Genomic DNA, 25,892 nt, shown 5'->3' with positions numbered 1-25,892 from the left:
TGCATCGAATTTGAACCTTGGTTTGATCTTGTGTCCAATTTGATCACTGTACTCCCCTGCTGACTTTTTTCGGTGTCCGTCGCCGCCGTGATTCATGCCTTTTGAGATGGAACAATCTCACTTCAGCAGGTCAAAACCATCGCTCGTGTCGTGGGTATCCCGCTCATTCTGCAAGCCTCGTCACTGCTTGATTTTAAAAGACCTTAACCCCAAATATACAATCCTCCATACGCCGGCTTATGCTGCTACGAGCGTTGTCCCAAACGCCCGATCCCGAAGCGTTAATAATCATTGTAAGCACCATCCTCTTCTTCGTCGTCGCCTCCTGCAGCTGCTGCACCCGGTCTCGTTGAAGCGTAGCTACTGAACTTTTGATCTTCAGCTTCTTGAGCGGCGGCCTCTTGGGCGACGTTCTCACAGGCGTCGATCCAGTCGGAATATACGTCGACGGCGGCTGAGAGATAATTTATGCCAGTCTGGAAGCGCTGGCCGCAGACGTTGCAGTGTAGATTTCCCACGCCGGCTTTCTTGTCCAGTTTGACTTGGATGGCCTTTTCGTGGTTGCAGAAGAGGCAGGTAAATGTGGTGGATAAGGGCTCTCGCTGATTTCAGGTCAGTCATCGATAAAGGAGTTCAGCCGTGGCTGGACCCTGCCGTTTCCGGTTCCCAGACTGACCTTCTTGGGACCTTGTGGCTTCCTAGAGGACTTCTTGCGTTTTCCCTGCGAAATCAATTAGATCTAGAAATATATCGGAGCAGGAGTGGTATATACCATTTTCGAGGCCTTTATCGCTCTCGAATGTTCCTACTCTAAGGGTTTTATGTTTTACACGAACAATCCCTTCGTAGCCAGGCACACTGGTATCTGAGCGCGCGGTCGTTGTTGTAGTAAACTCAACTCACGTGATTCTAAACTATTTCACGTGACTTGCTATCTTATCGCCACGAATAGCTCCGTTCAGCCAATCAACCCGCCAACAGCCCCCTCGAGTCCATTCCACAGCCTTCCTTGATTCAGGATGTGACCTCGATGAAGATTGTAGGTTTTTCGCTTTCTCTATATTGGTGCTTTGTATTTGTCTCCTTCACTCCGCAGCAAGCAATTATTTTGTTGTTTGGGGGGAGGTATTTTGGTGTTTGAACGCCACTAGCTGACATTTGATCGCCACCCCAATACATCCCACTTTGTGAGCCTTGAAACAACGCTGAAGACAAGATCGAAAGAATAAGCAAACTTCCGTGAGCATTTCCAATATATACCTTCTCTTCCTGAAGAGCAGAAACCTTTCTCTATCTCCACCTTCATCCACCATGGACAACCCACAGCCCTCTAGCGGGGCCAACACAGATCTCGTCCTTTCCGAAATTCTAGCTACTCTGAAGAAAATGCAAACCGACCATTCGCATCTGGCTGCTAGTGTAGAATCTCTTCAAAGCCGCCTCGATGTCTCCAATTCTGTCAATCAATTACGCAACGCCCCTCACCCTAGAGCCAGTATCAGAGATTCCCCCAGCTTGGATCCAATTCAATTGGCAAAATCAGCAAATGGGATTTCCTCACCTCCACAAGACGCCTCTATGAGAACACCCCCCTCTCCAACAGCCAGGAAATCGTCAGTCACTTCGCGTATCATCCTCACGACTTATCCAGGGCAGTCAGGAATTGATCCAATCCCTCTCGAATGGGGCGAAGCAGATGCGGCCAAACGTGGTCCTGTCGTAGTCAGCAGACATTACAACACCATTCGACGACGAAATGCCATCGGCGCCCACGGAGGCTGTTATGCAATCTACCACGCTCTCGCCGTGGCCAGCCACAACCTTGACCTCGAGCACAAACCAGACTTCACAAATACCGAACCAGCCGCCCTCATCGGCCCTTTCCCGGCCTGGGGTGACAAGAGGAAAATCGTCGCCATGGACCCCTTCGGTCATCTAGCACCCTGGCTTTACAAAGACCTCATGCAGAGTCAAGATATCGACATACGTCCCACCATCGCTGTGACAAAAGCGCACATGAAGATCCCCGAGCTGGAGCAGAGCGTCAAAGCTGGCCGATTGGTTCCCGACGGCAAAATCTGCCTCAACGAAACTGGCGAACTCAACGTCACCAAATTCGCCGTCGAGCCCGTCTGGTATCTCCCTGGTGTTGCTGAACGATTCGGCATCGACGAAAGCTCTCTCCGACGAGCCCTCTTCGAACACACCGGCGGTTCGTACCCGGAACTCGTGACACGAAACGACATCAAAGTCTTCATGCCCCCGATCGGCGGGTTGACCGTGTACTGCTTCGGAGACCCTGCGAAGATGAGCGACCCCAACGTCCGCCTCGCGCTGCGTGTCCATGATGAATGTAACGGTAGCGATGTGTTTGGGTCAGACATCTGTACGTGCCGCCCCTACTTGATCTTTGGGATCGAAGAAGCCGTCAAGGAAGCCCAAAAGGGCGGCTCTGGCGTCGTCATCTATTTCCGCAAAGAAGGCCGTGCACTAGGCGAAGTCACAAAGTACCTTGTCTACAACGCCCGCAAGCGCGGCGCAGACCGTGCCAGTGAATACTTCAAGCGCACCGAGAATATTGCGGGCGTCAAAGATATGCGGTTCCAAGCCCTGATGCCGGACATTCTACACTGGTTGGGCATCACCAAGATTGACCGGATGCTGAGCATGTCGAATATGAAACATGACGCGATCGTGGATCAGGGAATTCCGATCCACGAACGAGTGCCGATTCCAGACGAGATGATTCCAGAGGACTCGAGGGTGGAGATTGATGCGAAGATCCATGCGGGTTATTTCACGACGGGCAAGGTTATGACTATGAAAGAGTTGAATGCTGTCCAGGGTAGGAGTTGGGATGATATTGAGCATTGACGGGATGGCTGTACGTAGGGGACATAAACACGGGAGGACTTGGGGCTGAAAGAAAGTTGTACGGAAAGAATAAGGCCTTGGACGAGAACGCGATGAACAAGGATCTTTTGGTTTGAGCTAGTTCGAACGTCCGGCTCTTGAGTCTAAGACCAGGATCGCAAGGTTTCTGAGAAGAAGCCAGAGAAGGAGTATGGCATAGGTCAAGGAAAAGATATCATGTTAGAAGAACATGACCTGACTCCCAGATAGTCCAGATCTTTCGTGCGCTACCTAGGGAAGGAAATTCCATTTCAATGCTACACTTAATCCCTTGATTAGAACAGTTGCTTGGCGGGTTACGTCTCTTGTCTCTTGTTTCGTGGTCCCCTTTTTCTTTCCGCTTTTTCTCGCCATATGGTCCTCGGACTGGATTCAGTTGAAGGAGAGGTGGAGGGGTCTTCAAACCATTCGAAAAGTAAGCAAACACAGGGCATGCAGCGAGATACAGCCGTGTATGCGGTGATGGGATGGGCGGGACGCGTTCGAGATCCACAAGAGTGATAAGTAATGGAGGTACGGGCAGTGGACGCAGAAAAGGGCGCTTGGATTGGACCCAGTCAAAGGAGAGACGGAGGGAGTAACAGTGATAGAGGTAAAAGCAGCGATATAAAATGCATATTCTGTTGTCACCAGTCCCACCGAAGAACGCAAAAAGAGGCAGCAACACAAGGGGGTAAAAGAGGGAGATTGGGCATCATTCCAGTTTGAATAGCACTCGTTCGTACAGTATTTCTGTGACAAACGTACGTCGAGCCGCGGGTGCGATTACTTGAGCAGAGGGGGCTTTGTCCCTCCTTTTTCTTTGTCCTCATGGGGATGTTTCTTTTTTTTAAACAAAACTGTGATGTGAGATCCGGGTTGGATGGTTGGACCCTTTGATCGGGTCTGCGTATTCTCTCCAAGGTTCGTTTTTCTCTTGCTTTTCTTTGCTCTGCATGGCTTGATCATTCAGTACCATCAGTAATTCTCCTCTTGGTTGGACTGGCCACAGAGAATGGGGACACCGGCTCATACCATCTTCCATATTTATATTCCTCTCAAAGTTTTCATACCTAACTGACAGATACTTCTTTGATCCACGGTTCAGCAAACGTGCCGACCCAGTCCTCCACCTCTTGTCTGAGGGTAAGAATTTCCGGTACCTCGGTGCCATCTTTCAAATAGTCGAGAAAACTCTTAACGGCGCCGGGATTTTTCTTGCCCTTTGCCTCAGCATCCGACCGGGCCTTCTTGTCCACTTTGATCGCGATGGATACTGCTCGGTCCACGATCTCGGCGACGCGCGCGAAATCATTGGGCTGGAATCCTCGTGTAGTCATAGCTGGGGAACCCATGCGCAATCCTCCGGGTTTGAGCGCAGACTTGTCGCCAGGGACAGTGTTTTTATTTGCGGCGACGCCGCAAAGTTCCAGGACTCGCTCGACGCGTGCACCGTCGATATCCTTGGACTTCAGGTCCACGAGAACTAGATGGTTGTCGGTGCCGCCGCTGACGATGTTATATCCCAGTCCGCCGGTGTAGGCTGAATTGCCGAGACGTTCGGCGAGGGCTTTCGCATTGGCCAGGACGGTTTTCTGGTATTCCCTGAACTCTTTGGTCTGAGCTTGTTTCAGCGCCACGGCCAGGGCAGTAATGGTATGGTTGTGCGGACCGCCCTGATGACCAGGGAAGACGGAGCTATTGATGGGTCCTTCGAGATCGTACATTTCCTTCTCTCCCTTTTTGGTCGTGCGGCGAATGCCCTTGCGGTAGAAAATCATAGCACCGCGAGGGCCTCGGAGGGATTTGTGCGTCGTTGTCGTCACCACATCAGAATGGTCAAAGGGGCTGGGGATAACATCGGCGGCGACCAAGCCTGAGATATGTGCCATGTCAGACAGTAGGTAGGCGCCGACTTCGTCTGCAATGGCGCGCATACGTTCGTAGTCGATCAATCTGCTGTATGCGGACGCGCCGGCGATGACGACCTTGGGGCGGTACAAGAGAGCATTTTCTTCAAGTTTGTTGTAGTCGATGAGTCCAGTAGATTCGTCTAGCCGATAAGGGAATGTCTCGAAGTATTTGGAGACCATAGAAATCTTCTTGGTCGGAGTTTGATAACCGTGGGACAGGTGGCCACCGTGAGGTAGATCAAGGCCCATGATTCTGTCATGTGAATGGAGAAGGGCTGAATAGGCATACAGATTGGCAGGGGATCCGGACAAGGCTGGGTTCGTTAGATGGATAAGCATTTCAAGATGTGCTGTGACGCCTACGTTGAACATTGACGCCCCATTCCTCCGGATTCAAGCGATACGTTTCGAGGGCGCGTTTTTGACATAACCGCTCGGATTCATCTATGTGTTCGTTGCCGCCGTAGTATCGGGCACCCGGATATCCCTCCGAGTATTTATCTATCAAAATGTTAGGTGAGGGAGAAACGAGAAGGAAAAGACAGGCGTACTTTGCATAACGCTCCCCAAAGCATCTAACACTGCTTGAGAAGTGAAGTTCTCTGATGGGATGAGGTTTATGAAATGCTTCTGCCTTCGTTTTTCCTAGACGTTGTTTGAGTTGCGAGAGTCGGCATGGGAGGACAGACATACTTTTTGCAGTATCTGATATATTTCCGGATCTGCCTCTTTGAGATGCTCTCCTAACAGCTGTACTTTTGTGTCAAAATGTAAAACTGCTAACAAAATCTAATGCGTGTACCTTGTTTTGGGCATCGCTTTGTGCCACCGAAGCAAGAGGCCTAGAAGATGAAAGTCCTCGAGCAGTGGCTCTGCATGACAGGCATACTGATGATTTGGAAGAAGATAAGGAAATTGATGCCCAGATGCGCCTCGAGGCCAAAGAATGGGCCATTTTGGTGAGAGCGATTGAGGCCGATACGCCGTGCTGGCGTCGATATCTCGCGCAAGGTAGAAGTATATCAGAGATTGACAGAAGGCAATTCAGGAGGTATCAAAGGCCCAGTGGACGGCTGAGCTTTTCACTGGTATCGATGGTGGGACTGATCGGGAACAGCAAGCGGGGTGGTATGATCGATATAAGAGCATCACATCGCGACGTCAACCAAGGAACGAAAGTCCAATGCCAGGGCGGAGGTCAATCCGATGTTGCGAACGACCGTACGGGGCAGGTTGAGCGAGATAGAAGCTTTCACGGCCACAACGTTCCTCCCTTTCACTCTCTTTCTCTCTTTCTCTCTTCTTCACAACTAAATCCAAGATGAAGAGAACCTCTACGTCAAGTCATCAGCACTCGCGCTCCGGCTTCGGCTGGAGGTCTGTGGGCGATGTTGACATGTCCTGGGTCCATTCACCACCTTCAAGGACAATGTGAAATCGACTGATTGGAGATGTTGTTTCCCGGTCTGACTGATGTCGACGGTCCTATTGATCCGTTCTGTGTGTCTACCGTATTCATCTCTATGGTAGATGCTTGTACGAGACTGAGATTGGGCTAACGAGTGAGTAATTTGAAAAGCCTCATGCCGGCAAAGGAGGGACCCGGTGCTCGAGACGTCTATGAGTCTGCTGTGTCTCCCATATGCAGTTCAGGATCCTGGTCTCTCTGTCCCGTTTATCTGTCTGTAAGGCTCGAAACAGAACTATTGTTAACTACAGCCGTACAGCGCAATCATCCATCGATCAGGCTGCTGTTTCTTATGGGCCCAGAGAACGCAAGGCGGCTAGCGTTGTCACACGTGACCTGGCAATTTGCTCAGCCTTGCACTGCACCAATCTGGGATCCGGCCTCGTTTGCATTGCTTCACGGGTTAGGTATACATCAACAAAGGCTGTAAATGGGCAGCGAGAAATGTAACGGCAATGTATGTATGGCTCCATTCTGCTGCCTTACGGACCCTTTCAGGTCGCAATGCCACGTAAACCCCAGGCTGGTATCGACAGAGGCGACAGCCTCATAGACATTCATGTGCAGAATCAAACATTGCACATACAACTTTCTACTTCATGTTAAGCCTCACATTGACGCCAAGAGACGGCTGGCCCGAAGCTGAAGTGAAACTTCGTGCGCGTCGTGCCTTCTCTCTCGGTGCACCTTTTCATCTCGCGCACCTCTTCTCTTCCACCTACCCCTTGCGCGAACCCTCCTCGTCGTATCTTCCATTTTCTAGTAGCCTCCGGTCAACGACTTATCGACACTTCAACGACAGGTCCGCCTTGCCTACCAACCGCGCGTCATCGTCCCGCCCGGCATCATGGCGCCAACAACCAGAAAGAAGTCTTTCGGTAGCACCCAGCCACCACCAGCGATTTTCCCCGACATAAGTTCACCACTCCCAGCAGGATTTAGGCCGAAGTCCAAGGACGACGATCCATTCGAACAAACCTTTAATCCCTTCAATGATGACCCGTCTGATCACGACTCCGATCATTCCGAGTTCGGTAAAGTCAGAGCCGGTAAGAGAAAGAAGAGTCTGAAGAGCAAGGAAGATGCCAAGAAGCGCAAATTCCAGATCATGCGGCGACATGATCCTGCACCAGAACTTCCCGACCTCTCTGACGAGGAGGTGATCCCAGACAGTGAACACGACGAGAAGCACCACGGTGTTTTGTCTGTCAATCGTCAATCAGCACCAGCATCCGGAAAGGACGCCCAGTTGCCGCCAGTCATTAGTATTCAGGTCAACAGCACAACTGACAGGAAGATTGTCGTCAACCTGAGCCTTGCGGATCTTCTCATGCCCACGACGGTCTCTGTGCCCGAGTCCTCTATTCAGACTTCCGACATGGGTGATGACCCTGGGCTGGAGATGGAAGGCAATACACTTGTGGGAGGCACACAGAAGCCCACCTATGCCGGTTTCCTTGACTTACCTGAGGAACTGCGTCGCCCTATCTATCGCAATGTCTTTTGTGGTCCTCCCGTCGATTTTGATGTGCGTACTGACTTTGGTCGATCATCCGCATTGTTGAGAATCTGCAAGATTGTTCATGAGGAAGGCCGAAAGATTCTGTACGGAGAGAATTCGTTCCACTTTGCACGAAGCGAGGAGATGCGCGGAAAATACTGGGAACAACACTGGAAAGAGGTTGGATACAAAGATATCAGACGTTTCCTTCAAACCATCGGCCCCGCCAACATCTCCAATATGAAATTTGTCTCCTTCTCCTTGTCCGACGGCACAGAGAAGCACAACCCAGGTGTTGACCTCGAGGATCGCCGATTCGTCAATGACCCAACCTTGCATCATATCTTTCGTCTCATTGGTGCCAACGCGAATCTGCATAAATTGGCTGTCCAGTTCGCAGGTCGTTCCCAGGTCCTCGGCTCTGATTTCCACTTCATGAGAGCATTCGCTGAAATGAAGTGCAACAAGTTGGTCATCTTCAGTACCTTCCGAGGACGTTACAACAGAATGTCATACGATGTGAAAGACAAGTTAAAGTCGGCCATGGTCATGAAGTTCGAGAATGAAGAGCAACTGGATTCCAAGAAGAAGGCCATGGACAAGGTCAAGGGTATGGACAAGGTCAAGATGGTGTATGAAGACGTTACGTATGTTTCTATCATCCGAGACTGAACGCCTTCGAATCGACAAATGTCTGACCCGGGAGAACGAGTGAACACGATGAGAGCTCTTCAGAAGGATTGGAGTGCAAGAATGTTGGCGGCGCCCGTGATATCGCTTCTGTTGAGCGGTGAATCAAGATCATATTCACTGAAATCAAGGGAAAGTCACAAGACTCGAAGTGGAAATGAGTAAGGATACCTGTTCAGCGTTCGTGGGCAAGGAGTTGAAGATTACCCAATGCTGGAATGGAAATGTTGTCGCTCGAGGAGTCTAGAAACACCAGTGGCGAAATGGAACAGGGACTCGGAACACGTCATTCAGCATGTTCCTTTGGTTTAACATTGCCGAGAGCATTGCATGGAGTCTTTCTGCAGAACCAGTTAGCTGCGTTCAATAATTGAGACCAGTGACAAATGGAAACCTCTTTCATCCCAGTACTCGCAGACGGAGTTTTGCTTTAGGACGGAGCGAGAGGGGGGACGGAGGAACGGGCCCTTTCGGCAAAATCTCAAATCACGTGTCAGGGGCTCGCAAGCCTTCGGCTCAGGCCAAATTGTCTTTCCGACACAAGCGCGAAGACGAAAAGAAAAGATCAGGGTTTCTTCTCATTTCGCATGTCTCAGAGGCAAATGGGGTTTTTGGGAGCCTAGGACAATACGGTAGCCACAGAATGGGCGCCCGACTCGTGTTGCAAAATTGAAATGGGGCCGACGAATCACACTGGTGACTGCCTAGGATTTGGTGTGTGGTAGTTTGGCCCGTTAGGTTTCAGGCTTTGACGTGGTGATTGATTTGGGACTGCTATTCAGGGCGGTCCGGTTCTCAGAAGTATGGCTGGGCCGGTACGACTCAGTTGAGAAGTTAAGGGATATGAATTGAATCGAATTGCAAAATATTCAGCAACCTATAGCGCCTTCTCGTTTGCTGTGGCAAGAACCCTTCCCCCCCAAAAAAGGAATGTAAGAGTACGAGCTGGGAATACGAGATTTCCATGGTGATTCTCTGGTCTCGATGGGCGCGCCATTTGGACTTGAGTCTTGAACTTTTCCTAGGACTCCTGGTGGGGATTTCGAACGGAAAAGGATCGTAGCTGATGTTGGAGCCTGGAAATTCTATTCTCCGTGCTAAACTCCAGGAATACCTGCTCGAACTATTTGATCCAAGGTTCCACTCATGGTACGATCGACTGCTATTTTCAGGGACTCGTGGGAACCGGGAACAGTGCGTCTATCTCCCGTAAGTCAAGGTTTAGTCCGTGGATACAGGTTCGAGTAGCAATAGTGATAAATCCAACAGGTGGTGTGAAGGATCAGTTTTGCTTATCGATGTTTTCCAATGGTCCATGCTGATCACATTGTCAACCGAATGTCAAACCAAGATTTCCATCCAGATGTGCATGGGGATCCATCTCACGGTAAAGACGGATCTACGGTGTGGTGATCCATCGATGAACAAGTGTCTGCGGTGGTGTTCCATTCCGTTCTGTATGCCCATGTTTGGTTGAGAAATGTGCAGGATCAGCCGGGAGGATGGGGTCTGAAACTGGCCGCGCGCTTGATGCAGATTTTGCAGAGCCGACCCGGCCTGCTTTTCTGTGCTTCGAGTCAATCACCCGGGCGGTGTTGGGGTGGATAAGGGGGGGGTGGTGCGTGGTTGTTTTGGATGGCAAATTGCGCCGGACAAGGGAAGCTTTCAATCAGCAATGCCGATTGGCGGTACCTCTCATAGAAATCTTGGCAACTCATTTCCGACAGCGCCTAGAACAGTATGCTCCGCCCACCGACCTACCACCCGTCCGTACCTCTCAGATCCATTCTATAAGCACTTCCAAGCTTTTGTCTGGAGCATTCGCTCATTGCTACTGTCTCTGTCATGGCATCCCTTCCTCTGGCGTCGGCACCGGATCAACGCGAAAACCAACAAACTTGGGCTGGGGGACCAAGCAATTTCGACTTTGGACGGCGCTGGTGCCAGTGGACTGACTGAATCGACTGCTACGAGTACGGTGATTCGAGAATGTCTCGATCTTGCTGCTTGCCTTGGGCGAAGACATCATACCGCACCTATTCGCTTGTTGCTTAGAGGTCTCGCAACATGGGGAACGTCTCGGTCATGGCATAATGGCACAAGTTAAGCGAGAACAGCTTTCTTTACGCGGTACCCGTCCCAGAAAACTGGATAGCATCGCCGAGGAAACCATTCCACCAGACGCCTGGAGGTATCATGTGCCATCCTGAGGCATGACAATCCGAAATACGATTGTGGTACTCTGTTGTGATGCTCACTCACCGTTCGACGTGTACGGCTCAACAAATGACACAAGTGAACATGCCTCAGCAGCAAAGGGCCGCGGCGGGGAGGGGCAAAACCTACACAGGCGACAGGTTATGGGGGGAAGTCGTCACACTGCGCCGCCACAATTTCGGCTGAGGGGGGAGTACAACCAATGGGCACGACCGAGAGCCTGATGAGGCTGCGCTAAGCCCGCCCAGTGGCTTTGCCCATGTTTTTTTGCAGGGAATCGCTGGCACCAGCGGACGCCGAGGTGACACTACCCCTGACGCCTTCAATTGGCTTGTATCCACCAAAATCAATGGCAAAGTGCTCCTCCGCCCTCATTAAGATGCCACCCTAATTTCCTTCTGAGTGGCTTTCATCTTCCTATATGTATTGAATCTTCTCGCCATCCAGATCTCTTCTTTCTCTTCTGCATCCCACGATCAAAAACTCCAACTCCAGTCGCTCGTTAGCAACTCACAAACGCCGGTCTTTGCACCACCACACTCCTTTTGAACAACAATCCAAATCTCAAAGACCCATATTTTCTATCCCAGAAAATAACACCCCTCCAATTAAAATGAAGGTCGCCGCATCCGTCGCTGCTGTTGCAGCTTTCGCTTCCAGCGCTGCCGCTGCCGTCGCTGCTCCATCCAGCACCTGGGCTGATTGGACCTCCACGACCACGACCACTACGACCACCACTACGACCACCACTCCTGTTGCCGCCTCCAGCACCTGGGCCGACTGGACCTCGACCACCACTACCACCAGCACTACTCCCGACAGCTGGACCACCACCGTTGTGACCGCCATCACCACCTACTGCCCTGAGGCCACCAAGATTACCCACGCTGGCAAGACCTGGACAGTCTCCTCTGCCACCACCTTGACCATCACTGACTGCCCATGTACTGTCTCTGTCCCAGTCTACACCACGACCTCCACCTCTTGCAGGTAAGACCTGAGTGTCATTGCATGACTTGAACCCCTGTATCTAACCATTTTCGCAGCGAGACTGCCTCCACCTGGGTTGATTGGACCTCTTCAAGCGTCCCCGTTGCGGAGACCACCTACAGCACTCCTGTCGCTGAGGTCACTGCCAGCAGCTCTCCTGTCTGGTCATACAACGCAACCAGCTCCAGCCCGGTTTCCCCTGCAACCTTCACCGGCGCCGCCAACGCTCTTGTTGCTAACGTTGGCGCTGGTCTTGCCGGTGTCGGTGCCGTCGCTGCTTTCCTTTTGTAAATGGAGGATTGCCTTTAGCCAGGACTGGAGTTGGTTCGTCGGCTTGACCAAGCAGGTTTCACTGGTTGGTTCCAGACAGATTAGCTTCGATTCCAAGGTTTTGGCTTTGCATTTGACTTCTTAGCGTAGAGGCTCAGGAGAAGGCAATGATTTGGTCGGCTCGATTGCGGTATGCAGAGTTACGGCATGGACATGGCGGACATGACGAATTGGGCAAGCTTTTTGCATACTGCAGGCGACGCATTGGGCAAGTTTTTTCGGCTAGTCGTTGTTTGGCATGTGGGGATCTTGTGTACGGATGGTACAAGAACAAAAACCTACATTCAGGTCCTGAGTGGTTTGGTCTTATTAATGAATGGATTTTTTTGAGGATAGCATTGTATTGTGAGTTCTCGGGGCATCCAAAAATGTGAATTTGCTGCATACCACTGAAACAAAAACCAAGCAAAGATCATGTTATGTTAATTGGTTCCCTCTTTGCAAGTTTTTATTTCCTGTGATATATAGTCCGAGTTGGAGGTCGATAATCATCATACAATGTTTCCTCGCTTATGTTTTTGACGGTCTTGTGTGACGAGATGGTCCTTGCTCTTCCCACACCTTCATCGTTTGATGGTTCCAGAGTGGTCACTTCATCTGGCACGACAGGTATGGCTTTGGTAGTTGATTGATCTTAACTCATTGACAGACGCCTTGTGGGAGGCTACTTTTCCGGCACGGTGACTTTCTCTTGCATTGGCTGTAACGGGTTTCGTAGTTCGGTGTTCCATCGGATGGTTTCGGGCGCACTGGTTGGTCGATACCGGCTTGCAGGACGAGAGACGGGGGTTATCGATGCCCAGGCTGGCGTTATGTTTGCCGGCCTTTCGAGAAGAGGAATGTGTAGGACCAATGGATAATCAGTTCACCGATTTGCGTGAAGGACGAGCCATGAATTCCGAATCATCACCGACTTGGTAGAAAAGGGGGCCTCGGGCCAACCACAACCGTTTTGTGTTTTCCCTTTCCCCCACCAGCTTCTTCCCCACAAGCCCCCACAAGCCATCCGAATGATGTCGTTCCTAGAGAGATGAAAGCTCACGGCTCCAACAGCTCACTCCGCTAGACCGACAGACCTCCTTCGGTGCATCTCCCTTATATTCAGCCGTATGGTGCTGTAAGCATTCTCTCTCGTACAAGAACTGTAATTGATCAATTACAGGGCATCCAGAGGTAACCTACCCTGGACTTTATTGACGAAGCTTCCCCCGAGCTGTATTTTACCGAAATGCCAGCCTTATACATAGGTCTTTTCTCCGTCCATTGAATGACGCCCCTTGCATTTCTATGAAAGTCTCTTCGACCTTTCGGTTCCTGCCTTTCTACTCCCCAACTAATTTTTTCGGTCTATTCGCAACATAAAATACCCCTGTTTGTTCCCAGCTCCTTTCCCTCAAGCTCTCCGCATCGGCCCCGATTCTTCGCATCATGTCGCCCAACAACACGGTACAGGACTCAGCTCAGGCTGCCTCTCTTTCCGACCCTGAGAAATTCTGGGATCAACACGCAATGGAACTCTACTGGCATAAACCATACAGTCGTGTCCTTCGGCAACAACCTAAGAAGTTACAAGACGGTACCACGCATCCACATTGGTCTTGGTTTCCCGACGGCGAGATCAGTACCGCATACAATTGTCTAGACCGCCATGTCAAGGCAGGCAATGGTGACAAAGTCGCTATGATCTGGGATAGTCCGGTGAGCGCGTCGAAGGAGAGATACACGTACGATCAGATGCTGGAAGAGGTGGAAACTCTGGCAGGAGTGTTGAGAGAAGAAGGTGTCCAAAAGGGTGATGTCGTCCTGATCTATATGCCTATGATTCCTCCTGCCGTCTTTGGTATGTTGGCAGCTGTCCGTTTGGGCGCCATGCACGCAGTCGTCTTCGGAGGTTTCGCAGCAACCAGTTTGGCCCAAAGAATTGAGGCCGCCAAACCCAAGGTCATTTTGACTGCCAGCTGTGCCATTGAAGGCACCAAAGGACCACTCGAGTACAGACCGTTTGTCAAGGGTGCCATTCAGCAAAGCAGTTGGAAACCCGACAAAACGATCATCTGGCAACGAGACGTCCGGCGATGGGATCCCGTCGAAAAGAACGCCGGTCAGAGAAATTGGCAGCGCCTTGTCAAAAGCGCCAGAAATAGAGGGGTCAGGGCGGAGGCCGTCCCAGTCCAAAGTACGGATGGCCTGTATATTATTTACACCAGTGGCACGACAGGATTACCAAAAGGGGTTCTTCGCGAAGCAGGAGGTCACGCAGTTGGTCTCAATCTGAGTATCAAATATCTTTTCGATGTCAAAGGTCCTGGCGACACCATCTTCACTGGCAGTGATATCGGTTGGGTTGTTGGGCATTCTTATATCGTCTACGCGCCTCTTCTTACCGGGGCAACTACCGTTCTATATGAAGGCAAACCGATTGGGACACCTGATGCCGGTGCATTCTGGCGTCTGGTTGACGAGTATAAGGTGACGACGTTATTTACGGCTCCCACAGCTCTGAGAGCTATTCGAAAAGAGGATCCAGAGGATAAGTTCTTCAAGGAACACGGCGAAAACGGTCGATTGAGACACTGGCGCGCTCTCTTCCTGGCCGGTGAAAGATCGGAGCCTGCCATCATCACACACTATCAGGGGCTCATGAGCGAGTACGCTGCTCCTGATGCTCGAGTCATTGATCATTGGTGGTCGACTGAATCAGGTAGTCCGATGACTGGTCTTGCATTGCGACCTGCGATAGGTCTGGATCACAATAGCCGCGAAACGCACAAGGCTCTGGCCGTCAAGCCCGGTAGTGCGGGCAAACCAATGCTGGGATTCGACGTCCGCATCGTTGATGACGACGGAAAGGAGGTCGAACGAGGAAAGATGGGCAATATTGTGCTCGCTATGCCGTTGGCTCCCACTGGCTTCACGACCTTGTTCAACGATGATCTCCGGTTTTACAAGGGGTACCTGAGACGATTTGATGGCAAGTGGCTGGATACTGGCGATGCCGGAATGATTGATCAGGACGATTATGTTCATGTGATGAGTCGCAGTGATGATATCATCAATGTTGCCGCTCATCGATTTAGCACCGGTATGATTATTCCCTCGTCTCGAGCATCAGTCCCCCATAAGAATGCCACTCCCATTTCAGGAGAGTGATTCTAATTCTTCACGCAGGTGCCATCGAACAAGCTATAACGTCTCACCCTTCTGTTGCCGAAGCCTGTGTTGTGGGTATTCCCGACACAATGAAAGGTCACTTGCCATTTGCATTTGTCATTCCCTCCAGCGCCACGCCCCCTGACCTCCCAGCAACACCCTCCAAGGAATTTTTCACATCGATCAATAATTTGGTCCGCACGCAGATTGGTGCCATTGCATCTCTTGGTGGAATCATTCAGGGTAAAGGTATGATTCCCAAAACCCGAAGCGGGAAGACTCTCAGACGGGTGTTGAGAGAGCTGGTCGAGAATGGTGCGGAGGGGAATTATGACAAGGAAGTCAATGTCCCTGCTACCGTGGAGGATAAGGAGGTTGTTGAGGTTGCCAGGCAGAAGGTCAAAGAGTGGTTTGAGGAGAGGACGAAACAGCAAAGTTCTTCAAAAGCGAAATTGTGAATGGGGGTATCGTGTATTAAATCTCAGTCCGTTGTACGTGCATCATTCGTGCATTCTCTAATCAGTCAAGAGACATGAGATTGATGGTAAAAATGCCTTGCTTCAAAAAGAACCCCGAGGTTCCATTTTGGAGAAGAACATCCATTCGACCAATAAGAGTCAAAAGTGGAGAACACCCATCGTAAACCCGTGAAGCCGCGATGGTGATTCTGCCAGCGCCCACAGCTCATTGCATGAACAATGAAATGCTTCTTTCGCTCTTTCAATTTTGTAAATGAGTGACCAAGAGGTGCCAAAAAGGACGAAACGGATCTCGATGGGCTGATGAGCGGAGGCATTCCGCATCACCAATAACAGCTTAGGTAAGGGAGCTGACCAACTGCAGCTATCGTAGTAGTTTCGATCCGAACACAACATGTGTCGAACTACTCCAGAACAACAGAGATTGGAAAATAAGCCTTTGCTTATAGGAGCCTGTCAGTTGGTCAGAGAATCTTACAGTGCATGGTCCATGGAAACGTTTACGGGGGTGGCGTGAACTCTTTTGTTGCATCCATCTGTGGTTATGATTCGATATATGAGTCGGACTCGGGCCGCCGTAGCAGTTGTCTCCATCCTTGCTATTTTCCTCGCAGCAAGCATACATCCTTATTCACCAATCTATTCTCAAAAAGTTGTCGACGTGGCTTCTCCTCTTTCTTCGAGGGTATTCAAGACTTTCAGATCGTTGACTGGTTTCATATCCTCGACAGGAGCATTCTCGACAACCGCTGGCACAACCATGGCTTCAAAGACGCCCGTCTATTTTGTTTCTCACGGGGTAGGATTTCTCCTTCCGAAACATTAATCCGCCGAGATCATGCTAACACTGATCAAATAGGGCCCCGATACAATGTTCAACACTTCCCATCCAGTCTTCCCACAACTTCAAAGGATCGGCAAAGAAATCACCACGCAAGTGAAACCCGACGCCATCGTCGTCTTCTCAGCACACTGGCAAGCGTCACGCCCGAACACGATCGAAGTCAACGTCTCCGAGGACGAGCCTCTACTATACGACTTCTATGGCTTCCCTCGCCACTATTACTCGGAGAAATTCCCCAATAAAGGCTCAGCCTCGCTGGCTCAAAAGGTCATCGACACCCTCGACAAGAACGGAATTAAGACAGAGAAAGTCGAGCGCGGACTCGACCACGGCGTCTTCGTGCCGTTCAAAGTCATGTTCAACCCGGACACGAACCCGGTGTCTGTGCCGATTGTGCAGGTTAGCTTGTTCGACGACCACCGAGATGCAGCCGCGCATATCAAATTGGGGAGAGCGGTACAGAAGCTTCGGGAGGAGAATATTTTGATTGTTGCGTCTGGGATGTCGGTGCATAATTTGCGGCATTTGATGATGACCATGGGCACAGGCAAGACGATGCCGTATGCGGTGAGCTTTGATGCGGCGATTAAGGATGCGGTTGACACGAAGCCTGGAGAGGAGAGGGATGAGAATATGGTCGAGTTACTTACGAGACCGGATGCAAGACAGGCGCATCCGACTTTTGAGCATTTGTTGCCAATCCATATCGCCGTGGGGGCTGCCGGTGAGGATCAGGGAAAGCAGTTGTGGACCATGACGGAGGCGAGTTTGGGGTGGGCGCAGTACAGGTTTGGGGAGGCGGCTGCTTGAATGATGGAATGAATGATGCGTGTGTACAAGGTTGAATCTTGTTCAGCCTTTTTTTTTGTTGGGGGGGGGAAGGAAAGGGGCGTAATATGGACAAGTTTTCTCTCGTCAGTGCTCATCGAATAGCTCTGTATGCGGGTGGTCCGCATTCGACCACGTCCACTCCCAACGGCAATGTATGATAGATATATACATTCGTGTTCTTGGTTTATTTTCTTTTTTTTTTTTTTTTTTCGTATTGAACCTGAACGCTGATTTCGGCGAGGCTGGTTTGTCGTTCCCGTTCATTCACTCTTGACTAGGTTCGTTACTTTGTCTTCGATCTCCTTGTCCGAGAGCCCTAGAATTGTTAAATCAGAGACCGCCCTTCCCCTAGCTTTTGGACAAACGGAAGCCCACCTGATAACGACTCTGATTTTTCCTTGCCGAATCCTGAAATTAAGACCATCAGCTTGTTGTATCCTCGTCACTCATGCAACCAAGCCATACCGTATCTCGCCCACACCTTGGGCTCTACACCTGTAGCTTCTCGTATTAAAATGGGAGTGTTGGGATTATGATGTTTCATTGTAGGGTAGGCGCGCTTGAGGAAAGATCTATCCCGTCATGTCAGTCATATCCGCAATAATACCCGTCTAGTTGCCATAGCTTGGAGAGTCAAACCTGGCGGCTTCACTCGCGGGACCTGAACTGCATAGATGGAAGCGCAGTTCTCTGAGGCCTTGAGTGAAGGCGTATTTGGCGACCATTTTGGCTTCGGCTTTGGCTTCTCGAGGTGCAAGAGGTCAATTGGAAGCCCAAGCGCAGGAATTAAGTGCGCATACTCGATTGTCGTCACGCGCAAGGTTCTCTGTATGTAGTTCAAGCAGCACTGCTCCTTTGCCCGATTCGGCTTGGCTTCGGGGACGGAGATTGTAAAAACGTTTATCCTGGTTTGTTCACTTCCCATGTCCGAGTCCCAACTTCTCAATTATTTGGCTGCTCATTTTTATCCCGAAAGCGCTCCACAATCACACACTCTCTCCCCTCCTTCTCCATTTCCATTTCATTTCCTTTCTCAACATCAAGTCCGACCTCTCTTAATTGTCCAAGGGCGACAACTCTCCACTCCTTTACCCTTCCTCCTAGTCACCACCTCCGTAATGTCCGCCCGCTTCGGAGTGCGCTTCGCGCAACAAACATCTCGACAAACCTCCTTCGCCACTCGAACGCCATTCAAGGCTCGAAATCCCATCTTTCGACGCTATCAAGGCACAGCTGCCAACCCAGCAGTTGACGGGGCGCCACCTCAAAGCCTGTTCCAGAAATTATGGACCAGTGAAGTCGGTATTAGAACGGTGCATTTCTGGTACGGAAGAATATACCATCTCTCTCTCCCACATGTTCACGCCCAGGTGGGATCCGCGAACAACGCAAAGGGACACCCTGCCAAATTGAGAAATTCGAAATCGGCGACGAACCACATGCTGACCGTGACATTTGCGTATAGGGCACCCATTATGAAATGGGGCGTCGTGCTCGCTGGTGCCTCAGACTTCCTCCGGCCGGCCGATAAGTTATCCTTGACTCAAAATCTAGCTCTCATGGCCACAGGCTCGATCTGGACCAGATGGTGTTTCATCATTCGACCACAAAACATGCTGTACGTTTTCTCCGTCCGCACGTGAATGGACCATCCTTTTTCCGATCCTGCTCGGGATATTTCTTGCGCTCGGAGACTAATCCGTATTTCTTCTCCACTACAGTCTCGCAGCAGTCAATTTCTGCTTGTTCGTCGTCGGGTTCGTTCAATGTTCCCGAATCTTCTTGTACCAAAAGGGCACGACGGGCGCGTTGAAGGAGATGGAGCAGGAAGTTGGGGGCTCGGTTAAGAGTGTGGAGAAGAAGGTTGAGCAGAAGTTGTAAATGGTTTTCAACTGAGGAGGTGTGTGTACTGGGGAATGGATGGGTTGAAGATAGAGGTGGATGTGGAATGAGAATTTGGGAGATGTGACGAAACCCATCTGGATGGTTCGAATGTGACGCAAGAGGTCCTGGATCTGACGGGATTGGTTTTTCGATCGCCATTGAAGGGATTATGTGCTTTTGGAAAAGCTGACAGGTTTGCGGTGTACCGCTTTGGCTTTGCTTTGTTCCTTTCCTTCCAGGCAGAATGATCTTACCCCTGATAGGAATGAGACATATGTTGAAAGCAACATCGTGGTTGACATTGGAGACCAAGGTTGTTGTCGATGTATCAAGTGAATATGGACATTGGGAGGGAAAAAGACAAAGACCTCCTTTTTCCCTTGTATTCTCTCCTTCCATCCGTACCTATCGGGTTCTGAGGTGTGTGTCTTTGAACTTCCATCGAAGCCGTCGTTGAACCAAAGGAGCTGGTAAGTAAGGCTTCCTAGCTCCTTTGGGGCCTTCACATGATTTCTGTACTTATACGTGATAGAGATCATATAATACAACATATCCAGATCGAGATCCCCTCCCCCGCTGGAGGCCTCAAGCCAATCCAGTCGAGGGGAGAAAAAAAATTAAGAGTATACATCTGCAGGTGGCCGTTGGGACATCGACATGGTTTTCATCCTCACATCGATGTGCAAGTTAAGGATGAATATGAATACAGAGAGGGATATGTAGATACATCATGTATATCAAGCATCAGAATCGAGAAGCTAAGTAGAGGCCTTCTCTAATCAAGCTGTTAAATTCGTAATGAGATATATTCAGACAAGACGAGGACCAAACCAAATCAAGCATCTCGATTGTACGTGGACTCTTTCGATCATGTCGATGGTGATGTCGACCACTGCTACCATGGGTCTTCATTTTAATCTTATTGCCCCTAGAGTCTTCATAGTTGCCACCTCGAGCCTCATACTGGCGTGCAACTTCACCTGCTTTCCATGCGGACCAGGAGCCATTGCCGCCTCCTACAGTATGCCACGTGAATTTCTGCTTGCCCCCTTCTAGCAAAATGAGAGGACGAAAGACCGAAGACAAGGCAAAGGGGATAAGGGGCGGATATTTGATTACACACCTTTCTCCTCATTCTTGACTTCCTCCTTGATGTGCTCGTGCAATCCAGGGTCTGTGGGTTGGCCGAGACCCTTATGCGGGTGTAGAGTGTAGAAATGAAATATGAAGATGTGGCTCGCCGTGGTGGGAAGGGGAAATGGTACGTAGAAGTGATCCTCAACAAAGAAACCCCCTGATGCTGGCGGTTGGTTATATGTGCTTGGAGCTTTCCCTGATTCTACTTTCTACCGGCTGGAGAAGACATTCAACGACCAGGTCTCCGAGTTACGTTTGTCTTTGGCACGAGCCTCGTCCAACTTCGTAGTTGAAGACTGACTACTTCCGGGCGAAGGGGTGCGGGAACTTGAGCCTAGGCTTGAAGAGGAGGAGATGGTAGAGCCGGTTCGTTTCTTCTTGTCAGACGTAGGTTCTGAGACGGAGGTTGAGGATTCCGAGGCTTTGCGTAAGATTTCGCGGAGGGAGTTTTGAGCCATGGAGGATCCGTGAGGTGTGTCTTGGAAGGATGGGAATCGTATCATTTTGAAAGGCTGAACCAGGGATACATATGTTTGGCTGAGTTGAGTGGTGATGTAGGTCCTGGAGAGTTAGGGAGGGGTGGATATTTAAAAGTCGGGTCTGGAAACTGTCTCACACACGTTTCTCCATCTCGTGTGAGGCGCAACTAGGTTCGCGTTTCGGTCAGCGAGGAATCTGCAAAAGTTTTGAAGCACGAGACAAAAACCGATGGGATTCAACGGATGCAGGAGAAAAAGAAATTCATGTACGAAGAAACCACTGCCAAGAGAAGGAAGACATTTTAACATGCCCCGCCGTGGCTGAGGCGTTTAGGGGGACCTCAGAGAGTTCGTACTCCATCACTTGATCTCATCGAAGGCGAAGAAAAGGGGATGGAATTCTGCGAGATCGGGGGACAAGTAGTCAATGGAAAGATAGATCCGTCCAGAAACGAGCCCCTGTCCTTTACAACATCACTTGATGAACATGCGCTCCCCGTACAATTGGTGGGATATTTTTCCTTTCGCCTCCCAAGTTGTTCCTGGTAACCCGTTGCACTTTCTGGTCCTGTTACCGGCCACCTTATGTCATGATGCTGCGCGTGTGACCTGGACACTTTACTGGGCGTCTCGTGATTTCTCATATCCTGCTGGCTGTGCCAAATCCTGCCTCTCACTTTTGCCGCCCTTCCAGACCCTCACAGATAACTCCCTCGTTGGTGTGAAATGATAGACAAGGTTCTAGATCTCCAATGCACCGTCACTATTGGCATCCTCCTCTGGTTCATACAGTACGCCCATCATCATTGCATACATCTTGAAGATCACTCGAACAACTCCCCCAACACCTTTCATGAGCATATTCCATCAATCAGAATTCTCATCAAGCCCATTTTGTCTCTATTATCGGTTCAAACCACCGCATTACATCACCACACATTCCCCATCACTGTGCCGATTCATGTGCGATCGAGATACTCGAGTCTTTTGCATCTTTTGTCCTCCTCTCTTCAACTCCTCCAATCTCTCTCGTGCCTTGATGAAGTTTTGTGCTGTCAACCATTCATGTCAGCCTTGTCCATCGCCCAAATTGGGAACGAATAAACTTACCAGCTGCTCGGTAATACCATCGCTTCGCCTCTTCAATGTCCGCTGCAGTCCCAATTCCCACTTCATTGAAGTATCCCATAGCATATTCCGCCTTTGCAAGTCCTGAACTTGCGGCTTTTCTTGCCCACAAGAACGCCTCCGTATCACTTTGGGTCAGTAGTGGTTCCGAGCCCGTCAAGTACCAACCACTCAGTGCCAACTCGGACTGATGCTCCCCTTGGGCTGCTGCGCGAGTATACCATGCAATACTCTGTCGGGCATCAATAGGACACCCCAACAATCCGTATTCAAATGCCGATCCCAGTCGGAATTGTGAATATTTGTATCCCAATTCAGCTGCTTGCTGGAATAATTGGAAGGCATACTTTTCATCGCGGATGACAACGTCATTTGGCGTGGCCGATTCATAGAGTAATCCCAATTCATGTAATGCATGGGGATTGTTTTTGTCGGCCCGTTCCGCCGCCCGTTTCAACCACGAAATAGCCTCTCGAGGATTCTTCTGTTGTCCGAGCAATCCTTTCAACAAGATCATCCCCATCTTGTACATGGCCGGTGTGTCTCCCAAGGTGGCAGCCCGTTTGTACCATTGAATCGCCTTCATCGGATCCCGCCGCGTTCCACCACCTTCTTCTGAGCCCAGTTCACAACACACCGCGACTCGATAAGCACTTTCAGCGTGATTCAACTTTGCTGCCGACTGATAGAGATGGAATGCCTCTTTGGGATCCACAGGAAGTCCCAAAAGTCCTTGTCCATGACAATCCGCCAGATAGAACATGGCTTCGGTGGAGTTGGCTGCCACCAGTTTCTTAACCAATTTGTGCGCGTCAAAGATATATCGTTCTCGATTTTTTTGCGTCTGTCTGGTATCGGCTGTTCCATTTTCGTCCGCCAGCACCCTCGCCGCTTCCACCATTTTCTTGGCCAATTTTAATCCGAGTGCGTAGTCGGCCGGATTACGATTGTACATCTCCCGAAGGCCGTTGAGCTCTTGAGTGGTAACCGGTGGTGAATTTCTGCCATTGGCTTGATTGGGTACGGGCCCTGTTACCTCCCGCTTTTGTCCAGATTGTGTTGGTGGTGGCTGACTCGTTCCATATCCATTACTGATGTTGTTGTTCAATCCCGGTCTCACTGGCGTCGGATGAGCTGGAAGAGCATCCGGGTTGCTATTGGCATTTGAATCACCATAATGTCTGATGGGAACAGGATGTGCCGAATTGGAAGTATTAGGCCGAGGGCCACCAGGATTGTAATTGTCTTGAGATGCCGCTCGAGGAGGTGGTCCTTGTCCATATCCTGGTCGGTAGGGCTGATCTGGACCCGGATCATTATACCCTGGTTGGTACGCTCCTGGAGCCGCAGGGGCCGAAGGTGCTCGAGTTTCGGGTGTGCGTTCTTGATCGTATGGGTTACCCACATCATAGCTTTGTGGGGGCAGTCGCTGGGCGTTACTTGTGTGAGGTCGGCCAGGATACTGATCTTGGCTGAATGACTGATACCCTTGAGCACTGGTCGGAACTGGTGGAGGTCTAGGAATTTCCTGACCCATTGATGGTTTCATCCCATTCCTACTGGCTGCTCGAGGAGGATATTGCGAAACTGACGCTGGTCCAGGTCGATTGACCTCATATCCAGTCCGAGCAGTCGGCCTCGAGTCAAAACTTCCCTGTCCACCATGGTCTTGACGATACGGCGCGCCTTGGGCAGGGAGTTCACTTCTGCCGGGTGTCACGGAACGACCGTTCGTTGAAGGCGGGAGATCAAAGGAAAATTCAGCCAGAGGAGAGGTGGTGTTGTTCAACGGAGGCGGCTTATTGTTCGTCGTATCTATTTGATTCGGGAAACCCCCTGGAACCTGATAAGTGGGTTTTCGATAGATTTGCTGGTCGAAAGATTGCTGTGGACCGGTATTCATGTGATCCTCCGATTTTTCATTTGCTCGTGTGGGAATGGCATCAAAATTGGGCATTTCATTCGTTCTCGTCTTCTGATGCCCCGACGAATCGGTAGAGGGAAGCTCTCTATACGCATTTGCATGGTAATCTTCATCAAATGCTTGTCGAGGTGGGTTTCTCGATTGAGGGCCGTCTATTGGTGATTCATACGGTCTTGAGGACGGAATGTAGTCTTGCGCATAACCTTCATTTTGCATGCCATAGTCGTCGCGGTAATGATTTTGAGCGTCATAATTCCCCTGAGAGCGGTATGTTCCTTGAGAATTATAGCCATCTAATCCTCCATACGGTCGAGGAAGAGATGGATCTGGATTCACTCCCGCCGGTGGCTCACGTGGAGGATCTTGCCGGGGAGGTCGAACCGGCGGACTAGCCATACCACCCGGGGGCCTGAAATTTGGTCGTTGTCGATTCATCTCTGGAGAATTCCGTCCCTGCGGTCTGAAATTTGGTTGCTGTCGATTCATCTCCGGTGAATTCTGACCAAGTGGCATTCGATAGTCCTGCGGTGGAGGACGGCCCATGTCCGGATGTCGATCATGTGAAGTGCCAGGTCTGGGAACTTCTTTTCTTGGAGGTCCGCGTTGATCGTGAGATGTATGTGGTCGCGACTCAGGCCCACCACTGTGCCGACGCTCATTGAGATTCAGATGATTCATCCCATGGTCCAAACTTGAGTGCCTCTCCATGTCGCCTTGTTTCTTCTTAGGAGGGAATACTCCAAATGGATTATCCCAGGCCAGATTTTTGGGAGACGTTGGTTCAGTCAGGATCCGTTCACGTGCTATGTTAAATGTCAGCGGTTGATGCCATAGTTCCCACATAGCTCCTTACGCTTTGGTCTCTTTTGAGTAGGAGGTTCTGATCGTTGACCACGCGGTGGTTTCTGTCCATTGGAATAGCCTGAAGAACCGTGATGATCCATTGGCGGTCTGTCTCGTCCATTAGTCCGGTAGCGGTCGTCGTACTGATATGTGCGATTCGGAGGAGGGCCTTGGTCAAACTGGTCTCTATAAGGCGCCTGGGAGTAGCCATTGCCATTTTCATAATACTGGTTGTGGTATCCATTCTGCAAATATTGGTTCTGACCCTGCCAGTGAGGATTTTGATCATAGTTCATTGGTGCCGTGCCTGGTTCTGGTCCATACCCATTGCGACTATTGGGGTAGTCATTGTAGCGCTGATAGTCCTGATTGTAGGGTGCCTGACCTCGTGCGTTCTCTTGCCATTGCCTTTGATCATCTCTTGGATCGTACTCATATGATGGACCCGGATTTTGCGGCCATTGTTGGCGATAATGGTTGCCAGCCATCTTTCGCAGGAGGAGAATGAATCTGACGTTGGGGCTTGAATGAGGCGATGGCCGGCTTTCTTGTTCCGGAAGCTTGGGTTTGAATTATGATTTCTGGCCGAGTACAATTGAACAAAGAGAGTGTTGACCAGGCATAGTCAAGTCAAGGAGGAGTCGAAGTCGGAATACGGTCATCCATAGTCGTTCGCGTCGGATGCTGTATGGAATGAAATTGTTGGATCACAGACTCAATCGAAACCAGGCGAAGGAGCTCGGAAGAGACGCAGACGCGAAATTGACTCTGAACGATGCAGTCATCAACAACACAAAAGATGGGCTGGAGAAGGGTGGTCCAGGCTTCTACATGTCAGCCAAGTGTCAAAGTCGGGCGGAGTTTGCAGGACGATCTTTGCGTTTAATGCAAGGACCGTTTAGGGCCTGAAAAGCCACGTCCAACCTTCAAGTTTCCCGGCGAGATGCCACGATCTAACGGAGCACGGCTAACTGATAAAAATGGCCCCGGCGCAGATGCAACCAACAACACCTGGACAATGGACAAGGGTGTGGGACGGGAAGTGAGTTACCCCGGTTCGCTTAGTGGCCGCAGGATAAGAGGAAGCGAGGAGAAGAGGAGAATTCAGGACAAAGAAGTGGGCAGAGCAATCTAACGTAATCTCGGGTTTGCTACTGTAGATGGTAGAACAAGTCGGGAGTGTAAGTCGAGT

At 50.5% G+C, this 25,892-nt stretch overlaps 10 protein-coding genes across 10 annotated transcripts; 6 read left to right on the top strand and 4 right to left on the bottom strand.

The window, feature by feature from the left end:
- Nucleotides 1-281: 281 nt before the first annotated feature.
- Z518_01429 (uncharacterized protein) lies at nt 282-775 on the bottom strand (the record flags this gene model as incomplete). Its single annotated transcript, XM_013422029.1, has 3 exons — nt 282-602; nt 677-721; nt 773-775. 3 exons carry the CDS (start codon nt 773-775, stop codon nt 282-284), a joined length of 369 nt encoding a protein of 122 aa, XP_013277483.1.
- Nucleotides 776-1,311: 536 nt separating this feature from the next.
- Z518_01428 (uncharacterized protein) lies at nt 1,312-2,874 on the top strand (the record flags this gene model as incomplete). Its single annotated transcript, XM_013422028.1, has 1 exon — nt 1,312-2,874. One exon carries the CDS (start codon nt 1,312-1,314, stop codon nt 2,872-2,874), a length of 1,563 nt encoding a protein of 520 aa, XP_013277482.1.
- A 1,091-nt stretch (nt 2,875-3,965) lies between these two features.
- Z518_01427 (uncharacterized protein) lies at nt 3,966-5,760 on the bottom strand (the record flags this gene model as incomplete). Its single annotated transcript, XM_013422027.1, has 5 exons — nt 3,966-5,119; nt 5,169-5,306; nt 5,357-5,450; nt 5,499-5,555; nt 5,608-5,760. The coding sequence occupies 5 exons, from the start codon at nt 5,758-5,760 to the stop codon at nt 3,966-3,968; spliced, it is 1,596 nt and encodes a 531-aa protein (XP_013277481.1).
- A 1,360-nt stretch (nt 5,761-7,120) lies between these two features.
- On the top strand, nt 7,121-8,446 carry Z518_01426 (uncharacterized protein; the record flags this gene model as incomplete). The annotated part of the gene is made up of 1 exon (XM_013422026.1): nt 7,121-8,446. The coding sequence occupies one exon, from the start codon at nt 7,121-7,123 to the stop codon at nt 8,444-8,446; it is 1,326 nt and encodes a 441-aa protein (XP_013277480.1).
- Nucleotides 8,447-11,294: 2,848 nt separating this feature from the next.
- Z518_01425 (uncharacterized protein) lies at nt 11,295-11,962 on the top strand (the record flags this gene model as incomplete). The annotated part of the gene is made up of 2 exons (XM_013422025.1): nt 11,295-11,671; nt 11,728-11,962. 2 exons carry the CDS (start codon nt 11,295-11,297, stop codon nt 11,960-11,962), a joined length of 612 nt encoding a protein of 203 aa, XP_013277479.1.
- Nucleotides 11,963-13,429: 1,467 nt separating this feature from the next.
- Nucleotides 13,430-15,609, top strand: Z518_01424 (uncharacterized protein; the record flags this gene model as incomplete). Its single annotated transcript, XM_013422024.1, has 2 exons — nt 13,430-15,083; nt 15,170-15,609. 2 exons carry the CDS (start codon nt 13,430-13,432, stop codon nt 15,607-15,609), a joined length of 2,094 nt encoding a protein of 697 aa, XP_013277478.1.
- Nucleotides 15,610-16,390: 781 nt separating this feature from the next.
- Nucleotides 16,391-17,284, top strand: Z518_01423 (uncharacterized protein; the record flags this gene model as incomplete). The annotated part of the gene is made up of 2 exons (XM_013422023.1): nt 16,391-16,429; nt 16,490-17,284. 2 exons carry the CDS (start codon nt 16,391-16,393, stop codon nt 17,282-17,284), a joined length of 834 nt encoding a protein of 277 aa, XP_013277477.1.
- Nucleotides 17,285-17,565: 281 nt separating this feature from the next.
- On the bottom strand, nt 17,566-18,030 carry Z518_01422 (uncharacterized protein; the record flags this gene model as incomplete). Its single annotated transcript, XM_013422022.1, has 4 exons — nt 17,566-17,621; nt 17,681-17,713; nt 17,771-17,877; nt 17,945-18,030. 4 exons carry the CDS (start codon nt 18,028-18,030, stop codon nt 17,566-17,568), a joined length of 282 nt encoding a protein of 93 aa, XP_013277476.1.
- A 393-nt stretch (nt 18,031-18,423) lies between these two features.
- On the top strand, nt 18,424-19,186 carry Z518_01421 (uncharacterized protein; the record flags this gene model as incomplete). Its single annotated transcript, XM_013422021.1, has 2 exons — nt 18,424-18,923; nt 19,027-19,186. 2 exons carry the CDS (start codon nt 18,424-18,426, stop codon nt 19,184-19,186), a joined length of 660 nt encoding a protein of 219 aa, XP_013277475.1.
- A 2,543-nt stretch (nt 19,187-21,729) lies between these two features.
- Z518_01420 (uncharacterized protein) lies at nt 21,730-25,188 on the bottom strand (the record flags this gene model as incomplete). Its single annotated transcript, XM_013422020.1, has 3 exons — nt 21,730-21,857; nt 21,916-24,660; nt 24,711-25,188. The coding sequence occupies 3 exons, from the start codon at nt 25,186-25,188 to the stop codon at nt 21,730-21,732; spliced, it is 3,351 nt and encodes a 1,116-aa protein (XP_013277474.1).
- Nucleotides 25,189-25,892: the final 704 nt, after the last annotated feature.

Source organism: Rhinocladiella mackenziei (assembly GCF_000835555.1).
Source record: "Rhinocladiella mackenziei CBS 650.93 unplaced genomic scaffold supercont1.1, whole genome shotgun sequence".
NCBI classification, from domain to species: domain Eukaryota; kingdom Fungi; phylum Ascomycota; class Eurotiomycetes; order Chaetothyriales; family Herpotrichiellaceae; genus Rhinocladiella; species Rhinocladiella mackenziei.
The sequence above is the reverse complement of the archived record's forward strand: the minus strand, read 5'-3'. Positions and strand labels throughout refer to the sequence as shown.